The sequence below is a fragment of the Vitis riparia genome, chromosome 6 (genome assembly GCF_004353265.1).
Source record: "Vitis riparia cultivar Riparia Gloire de Montpellier isolate 1030 chromosome 6, EGFV_Vit.rip_1.0, whole genome shotgun sequence".
Lineage (NCBI taxonomy): Eukaryota > Viridiplantae > Streptophyta > Magnoliopsida > Vitales > Vitaceae > Vitis > Vitis riparia.
The window spans coordinates 16,079,783-16,088,604 of record NC_048436.1 but is presented as its reverse complement, the minus strand read 5'-3'; the positions used below and the strand labels follow the sequence as shown (position 1 = coordinate 16,088,604).

Here is an 8,822-nt window from a genome sequence, read left to right as displayed (position 1 = left end):
TTCTCTCAGGGTATTCTTGGGCCTATAAGGAGGTAATCGGGCTGATACGGGGATAGTTGAGGCCGGGCCAGGAAGTTGTAATATATTTGGAAATTCCCTATGGCCTTGTTTGTTATTTGCATTATTATTGGAATATCTCAAGTCATGAGAAAATAAAGGATGAAAATTTAAATTTTGAGCATAAAAAAGGACTATGTAGATCTTTAGAAACATGTTCTCATTGAATTTTTTTTAGTGTTTTATAACTTTCTTTTTTTTTTTTAATTGTTTGAAAGCTCAAAGATAACAAACAATTTTCTCCTCCATATAGAGTAATTTTTAAAATATATATATATTTTTCTATATTTTTAATCACTTTTTAAAATATTCTAAAAATAATTGAAAATGCCACCAATTTGCACTAAAAAAAATTAAGACTTTTTTTTTTTCAGAAAAATGAAAACATGTTTTTTAAGTTAAAAAAATTGTTTTCAATTTGCTAGATTTCGATATTTTAATGATTTAAAATAATTAAAATTAAAAATATAAAAAATAAGGACATTATTCAGAAACGTTTGTTTAAATTTTCTTATAAATATTTGATTAAAAGATTTAAATACGAGAGAATGAGTCCCATTTCTTACTTGAATGCTCATTTTAAATGTTTCCATCCTTCTTTATTTCCTTCCCAATTTATTTTTCTCAATTTTAATTTATCTCTTATCACTCATATCCAAATGCTTTTTTTAATTAAATGAAAATGTATAAATAAAACTTAATTATAATATAGTTTAAATTATCATTATTATTAAAAATTATTTCAAGATTTTTTTATATAGTAATTATAAAAAAACGTTTTTAATACTACTAAAAACGCTTTTTAAAATCACTCTCAAACGTACTTTAAATATAGCTCCAATGGAAATCCAAAGAGGGTCTTTAAAATCACTCTCACGTACTTTAAATATAGCTCCGATGGGATCCAAAGAGGGTCGTTTGCTGATGAAATTAAAGGAGTGATTAATTTTACAATTTGATAGATAATTGGATGTCTAAATAACCTATTTCCTTATCAAACAAAATATTGAACAGTACAAACATGAGTTTGCCTATTTTCACGAAAATCACAGAGCAATTTATTAGAAACAGTATCATAAAAATATAAGGTTCAGAAGTTTCTTTCCCTTATTTTCCTAAGCTTTCTCAACGACCAAACGAAACCCAAACTCCATCAAACAACAAAATTAATGAACAACATTCACTCAACATCGTACCCTTTCTCCTGAAGCTCTGAGATGACTTCGTTCCTCATCCTCATCCACAGCTTCAGTGCCTCTTGTCCCAACTTCTGCCTCTGTAACTGCGCATGATAATCATCCGAACCATCGGATTCAATATCACCTTTGGGACCAATCGTCGTGCCGATCATGCCTCCTTTGGCAATGAACTCTTCCATGGCTTCTTTGTCGCCCGGGTATGGAAACTGCCTTCGCTCATAGAGGTGGGCCAGCTCTTTCTCTTCTTTCGGCCGATGCCTTAATTGAAACCAACCGAGCGGGGACGTCTCGTTGTAGAGCCACACGAGGCCGCACAGCGTGTAGGCATATAGCAAACATTTCCCAACGTGCTTCCACAGGACGTAATCTTCTTTTACAAATCCCACTTTCGCGAGAAACTTCTGAGCCTTGGCCCATTGGAAGCCTTAAGACGATGAAAAGACAGAAGGTTGGAAAAAAGTAAGTAAAAGAAAAGTGAAGAAATTGGTTCAATGAAACATTTTATCGAACACTTGGAAGGCTTCCCCAACCTAAACGTTGCATCCATTCCTTTCGTCAGAAAATTTCACCAAGTGGCTGAGATTTTCTTTTTGGGGGCCAAAATTTTCCCATTCAGAGAACGAAAATATAGGCCCCGATTAGGGTTCAGAAATTCGTTTCTATCTGAAGCGAAAAAAAAAAAGAGGAAGAAGAAAAAGAAAACTGCTAAAATAGTTTGAGGCATAAATTGGGAAGAAATTTTTTTTATTCATCCTTTCCTTTGTTTCTGGGAAAATTCCAGAGCAAGAGGTTGAGGTTTCAGAAAATACCTTTGGCTACTTGTTGGCTTTTGCGAACCATCGAGAGAAAGAAGGTGCGAACCCGCGGCGACCTTTGAAAGGTCAGACAAAAATGAAATGGTATGTGAGTGGTGACTGGTGATCAGCTCGTGTAGCGATATCTAATTGCTTTTTCTAATTTAGTGTATGCAAGTTTTTATTTTATTTAAATTAATGATTAAATAATGTGAACAATAAATTATTAAATTATATGAAAATTAAAGTTTGGATTCAATTTATTAAAAATTGAGGAAAAAAAATGAAAAACAGAGTTAAACTAAAATTTGATTTTAAAAATAAAAATAATCCCTAAATTAAAAAAAAAAAAAAAAAAAAAAAAAAAAAAAAACTTTTTTAATTAATTTTTATAAAATCTAACCATCAATTAAAAAAATATAAAGAATATTTAACAAACTTTTATATTATAAATTTTTAGATAATATTTTGTTTCATGATACAAACATGAAAAATTATTAAAAATAAACTCCGCTTCTTTCAAACAGAGTCCCGTATTCAATATAGATTAAAGAACAGTTTTTAAAAATTAATCTCAAAATAATTATTTAAAGCTGTTTTGAATAAACAGTTACCAAAAAAATCTATTTTTTAATCACGCTTCCGGTTCCTTTTCCAAACGTAAACTTAGCTTCCACCAAACTTTCGTTCACTTTCATTTCACCCAATTTGATTCTCTGTTACATTATTCAAGAACACAAAATACAAAGACTCCATCTTTTTCACCTCTAACTGTATTGCATTTGCTGTACTGCATTCCTAGATATGAGGAGACGCCATTATTGCAGCATACCAAATTTACAGCTTCTTGGAACCACCACATATGGTAGAAGCTGAAACCACTGCTATATACTCTCAATTAGCGGAGAGTCCCCACCGCCCTCTTATACGTGTACCACTTGGCCACGAAGAGAAAAGCTACCAAGTTCAGAACACTGAGGATGGCCAAGAGGAAGAAGAAGTAATGGAGGTGACCAAGATTCAAATTGTCCGGTATCCATCCACGCTTCCCACCTCTAGTACTCACATCTGTAACTATGGTCACAAGCAGAGAGCTCAAGTAATTTCCAAGGGCCACAGTGGTGAGCGAGAGGGCCGAGCAGAAGCTCCTCATGGCGTCCGGAGCCTGCTCATAGAAGAACTCTAGCTGCCCAATGAATGTGAAGACTTCCGCACATCCTATGATGAAGTACTGCGGAACTTGATAAAAGATGGACAAGGGAATTCTATCATGATCATAGTAGTTGTGTCTTTTAACTATGCCGAGCCTAACTACCTCCAAGATGCCTGCAGAGAGCATAGCAAAAATGGATATGAAGAGGCCGATGCCCATGCGCTGGAGCTGCGTGATTCCATTGCTGCGGCCTGTGAATTTTCTGGCTACCGGGACGATGATTCGATCGTAAATGGGCACCCAGAAAATGACACTGATGGTGTCGAAGATTGATAATGATGCTGACGGGATCTCAAAGTGTCTACCCATGTGGGGATCCATGGACTCGCCTTGCACCACAAACAATGAGCCCATCTGACTGTACACAGCGGAGAAGATGATGCCAGTGGCCCATACAGGAAGCAAGCGGATGATAGCTTTGAGCTCCTCAACTTGGGTGACTGTACAAAGCTTCCATGGGTCTGGTGAGTCCTTTATATGATCTGATTGTATCTCCACTGCTGCCTTGTCAAAGAAACTGGAAATCACAATATTTGGTGAAAGGGAATCCACAGAAAATGAAAACTGGGAAAAGATCAGCTAGCCCAGTTGAGAAGCTCACCTTAAATCTTTTGTGTGATCAAGCTTTCGGCTTCCTTGGATGCCAGACTCTCCATCTGCAATCTCATACAAAAGAGACTTGTCAGCAGGCACTTGGACTCTATATTTCTTCAAGGATGCCACCACCACCTGAGACATTCGCGTCAAGGGGCTGCCGCCAGGCTTCTGGTTCCTGTACAACCGAGTGCCCGAAAAGAAACTGACTACAGCAATGGCCATTGCTGCTGCAGGGATGCCAAAACCCACTCCCCAGCCAATATTTTCTTGTATCCAGACCAGGATAGAACCAGCAATGAGAGCGCCAACGTTGATTGAAAGATAGAACCAATTGAAAAAAGAGCTTTTGTGCGTCTTTTCATGCTCATCAGTATCATCAAATTGGTCTGCTCCATAAGATGAGACACAAGGCTTAATTCCTCCGGTGCCTAGAGCTACAAGGTAAAGTGCCAAAAAGCACACTGCAGTTTGTGTCTCTGTTGGGTCACAAGCTCCACTGGGAGAACAGTTCGGCTTTAGTCCAGGAACCGATGCTGTAACTGTCAACAGAGTCATCCCCTGCATAAAATTAAGGCCTCTCAGTTTCCCAATCAAAGCCAAAATATTTCAAATAAAATCATGTTTCTGAAATGGGTCAAGCATTGGGAGAACTTGGGTTGAGTTCATGAGTCAAGGTACAAACTGCAGCTCCCATAGAAGTTGCCTCATACTGGATCTAATTGGATTCAATCCACAATTAACCCAGATGATTTCTAGCAAGATAAACTTCAGAGTATACAGAGTATAAGATTTCTTGGAGAACAGAACTTACAATGACGTAGATAATTGAGAAACTGGCAATTGTCCAGTATCGTCCTAAGTAGGCATCAGCCAGAAATGCTCCAATGAATGGTGTGATGTAGCAGGTTCCAGACCAATTCAACACATTTTTAGAAGCTGTGGCGCTATCCTGGTGGAGTTTATGCTTGAAATAAAGCACCAGATTGGAGCTCATCCCATAGTATGCCAATCTTTCACAGAATTCATTTCCTGTGTTCAAAAAGGCCAAAAAAGAAAAGGCTATCAGTTTCATCCCTCCACAAACAGATCCCATCATCTGGGATAGAGATTGGGAAAAAAAGTACCCAGGATATAAGGGCAGGCTGTCCAAGTTCCAGTTTTCTTCTTGTTGGCGGGATTTCCCTGGTAATTTATTGTCCCATCTTTTGTATAATTATCTTCTTCTGCCATGGTTGTCCCATCTTTTGTATAATTATCTGCTTCTGCCATGGATTCCTGGAGGTTGGTATTTGCTTAGTTTACTCAAATGTTTGATGATTGGCTCAGAGGCCGAAGAACACAGAACTTGAGGATGTGCTGAAACTGCAACAAACAGAAAAGCATAGAAGCATGAAATTACTTTATATAGATGAGAAATACGGAACTACCATCAGTAGTGAGATGGGGAATTAAAGCCAGTCCACGATAGAAAGGTATATTAGGCATTTGATTCATGGGAAAGAAAATTATGTTCTGTACATAGGAGACTGAAGACACATGGGCTATCAATGCATCACGAGTACTCTGCTCCTGGAATTCCAATCGACAAATCCCAATGAAACAATGAAGAAAATAACTAGAGATCTTGGTGCCATTTGATTGCTGAGAGAAGTTTATAGTCACTGAGAAAATTTTCCAAGATTTTCTTTCATTTTCCTCTTCAGCAACCAAATGTTCTCAAACACAAAACAACAACCCAAAAAGCTTATTTCAAAGATCTGGGCTTAGGAACAATGTTGACAGCATTACCCCAAAGACAGAATGCTCATAAGCAAAAACGATCATCTCAGAGAGTCAAGGAAATCAAACCGTTTAAGAAAATCTCCTGAGAAATGTTTTTCAACATATGGGTTGGAAAGATCTGAACAAATACAAGATAACGAAATCCAACTTAAAACTAAAGAACAAGTACACTAACATAAAAATTCCGATTGCCCCTAAAATCCATTTGGAAACTAGAATTGAAAGAGAAAAAAAAAAAAAAAGATCCAAACCTGATAATCCACAAATCTATGCATTACCCGGAAGAACAATATGCCTTTGCGGATTTGAGAATTGACCCATGCATACAACCCTAATCCAGAAGTGTAGTCAAGCAGCACAAGCTGCTCAAAAGATAGTATCTAAATGATGATGGCCTGATCCTATATAAAAATACAAGGCACATATGATTCTTTGACTATGCACCGATATTTATGAGATAAGAGTGTGGGTGGCCGCCTATGCTCTCAATATACTAAAAGATTCTCAAGCAAAGACTTTGAAGTACTGTCGAAGTCAACAAAACTATGGGCCACAGGGCACCAAGAGGGTTACTTTTCTAAGACAGTTCACACTTTCTATGGAAACATGCTTACTTCAAAAAATTCTAACTATAGAAATTAGAATATCAGGAGATAAAGATATAGATCAAAAGTAAGCAAACGGGTCGAACTTTTTTTTTGTTTCTTTGACTGGATTGCTGGATTTTCAGTCTTTCACAAGAAAAAAATCCCAGCGAACAAGGTCAAATATTGTGTCTCCGGATTTGGATTCCCACCTCCACATTTGAGAAACTTGATTCCCAACCCCGAACGGAAAGTAGAAAAAACAGATTTTTCAACAAACACTTCTACTATGATCATCAACTTCTATATCCAAAACAACCCCAACAAATCACATAGGTTACATTTATGAATCCTCACTTGCAGAAGTTCCTGAAAAACTAAAGGTGTGAAGAGGTAAGTCTTTTTTCTTTTTCCTTGGTCCCTTTTTTCGTCCTACAACAAACAAATATACCAAAGCTAAAGTTGAAAATACGAAGATAAGGGCAAATAGGAAAAAGGGTTTCCAACGTAGCCACCCAAAATTTGTGCGGAAAGGTCAACAAAAGTGAGAATCAAGAATCCAACAGTATGAAAAGGAGATGCAATACAAAACAGTGTGTCTAATCTCGCATACTTCTGGTATGAAAAAAAGTTTGGCAAAAAGGAAAAGATAGAAGTATGAGAAAAGCAAGAAACTTAAAAGACCCAAAAAGGGTGTGTAAAAATCCGAAAATTCCCACCTCAAATCCAATGGGAGAAGTGCTGGGAGAAGGCTTGCCTCTGAATTGAAATCTCTGGTTCTGAGGGAAGCCAACTAGCAGTCTTTATCTATCCATATGGACGGAGAGAGTAGAGAAGGTTATGTTTGGGTTCCAAAATCTGAGGACGTCAAGTTCAAGGGTGGTTTCTTTGTTGTTATACACATGCTTTGGAGCTTAGAGTGGCCCGCGGGAAGCGCTCAAGAGACACTCAAGAGTTATTGGTTATTACATCTTGGTGGCGTTGGCTTTCGGTCATTGCTGTCCTTTCCAAAGCCCCGAGGATCCAATTCTACATCAAAAATACAGTCAGAGGGATGGTGATAAATGTATGAATTTTTTTTATTTTTAATTAATTTAAAATCATATTTTAAAAATATTAAAACTATAATTTCAAAACTAAGAGAAGAGATTCACCTTGCACATGAAATCATGGAAGCAGATCGTGACATGTAACGCCGGCCGACCTCTTCTTATTTTAAAAATCTTGAAATATTCTGAAGCGAGAAGAGAAAATAAATAAATATTTTCATCTCTTTGTCCTTTGTCAAATATTAATTAAATAATATAAACCCCTGATTCTAACTTTCATAATGTTTTAAAATTATAAACAAAATAAAAGTTCAACATAAGGTCGTTTTCGTTAAAAAATTAAAACTTTTTTCAGTAATAAAAAATTCAATATTTTTTTATTTTTAAAAATAAAAAATAAATTTTAAAATCTATTTAAAAAAGTAATGTATTAACAAAAATAAAACAAATGTGAAATTAAGTATAAAATTATTTGAAGATTCAATAAACAAATAATCTGTTTGGTAGTGTGTTTTTTTTAATACTTTTGTGAAAAACTCGAGAATTTGAAAAAGTAATTTTAATAGTATTTTTTATTAAGTATAAAATTATTTTTAATATTAATAAATTACTAAAAAGGACATTTATTACAAAATAAAAAATATTATAATAAATCAAAAACTTTTATTAAAAAAATATATAAACATTTATATTATTTTAAAAAAGCTCAAAAAATATATTTTTATGATTATGAAAATAGAAACAATATAGAGTACACGAAAAATTAGAAATTGATATCATTGAGCTTATTACATGATAAGCCTATAGTGAGATTTCCGATGAAATTGTAAAAAGTCTCAAAATTATTTTTTGAATATTAGTTCTTTGGTTGTTAGTGATAAATTTTCATAAAAAATTGAAGAGAGTGGAAGGGAAAAAAGGGTAGCAAGCAATGAAAGAAGGGTAGCGGGAAACGCTTTAGGCATTTTTAAAATATTTGATAATTTTGAAGTTTTTTTTTTTTTTAAAAAAAAAAAAAAAAAACATTTCCCAAGTGCTTCCCTAAAAAAACACTTGAAGTGAAATCTAGGAACTCTTTGAAACTTACCTTAAAAAAAAATAATAACTTTTAAAAAATTGCTCAAAAATTGAGGTATTAAAAAAAAATTATCCTCTAATTTTAAAATTTTAAAAATCATTTTTAAGATATAAAGTAAGTCTATACTTTTTTTTATTGAATAAGTGTTATATTTTATATACAACTTATTGTTATTTTATATTTAAAAAAATAAAAAATAGAAATTTTATCCAATCCAATGCTTTGTGACTTTTTGGATAATTTTTCTTTTCTTGTTTTTAAAATAAAAAATGATAATAAATTTTATATAAGATACAAAAATTGTTTGTAATTATTTTTAAAGCTATTTAAAAAATAAAAGTATATAAAAAAAAATGTTTTACCGTCTTAAATTTGAATTTTAAAAAAACATAAAATAAATCTGTTTTTTTATATATATAATCTTCTATTTTTATATATAAAAAAAATATTTTGAAAGAAAGAAAAATGG

General features: G+C 34.1%; 2 protein-coding genes across 4 annotated transcripts; both read right to left on the bottom strand.

Moving 5' to 3' along the window:
- Positions 1–1,028: 1,028 nt before the first annotated feature.
- LOC117916497 lies at positions 1,029–2,176 on the bottom strand. Its single transcript, XM_034832564.1, has 2 exons — positions 2,066–2,176; positions 1,029–1,680 (listed from the first exon to the last, which is right to left on the bottom strand). Exons 1-2 carry the CDS (start codon positions 2,094–2,096, stop codon positions 1,238–1,240), a joined length of 474 nt encoding a protein of 157 aa, XP_034688455.1. The 5' UTR covers positions 2,097–2,176; the 3' UTR covers positions 1,029–1,237.
- Positions 2,177–2,716: 540 nt separating this feature from the next.
- Positions 2,717–7,163, bottom strand: LOC117916630 (protein NRT1/ PTR FAMILY 8.1-like). 3 transcript variants are annotated; one of them, XM_034832756.1, is made up of 5 exons: positions 6,946–7,163; positions 4,985–5,222; positions 4,672–4,889; positions 3,865–4,418; positions 2,717–3,780 (listed from the first exon to the last, which is right to left on the bottom strand). In XM_034832756.1, the coding sequence occupies exons 2-5, from the start codon at positions 5,127–5,129 to the stop codon at positions 2,949–2,951; spliced, it is 1,749 nt and encodes a 582-aa protein (XP_034688647.1). In that variant the 5' UTR covers positions 5,130–5,222; positions 6,946–7,163; the 3' UTR covers positions 2,717–2,948. The 3 variants fall into 3 exon arrangements, with proteins under 3 accessions (XP_034688647.1, XP_034688646.1, XP_034688648.1); XM_034832755.1 differs by lacking the exon at positions 6,946–7,163 and adding an exon at positions 5,894–6,170; XM_034832757.1 differs by lacking the exon at positions 6,946–7,163 and adding an exon at positions 5,921–6,170.
- Positions 7,164–8,822: the final 1,659 nt, after the last annotated feature.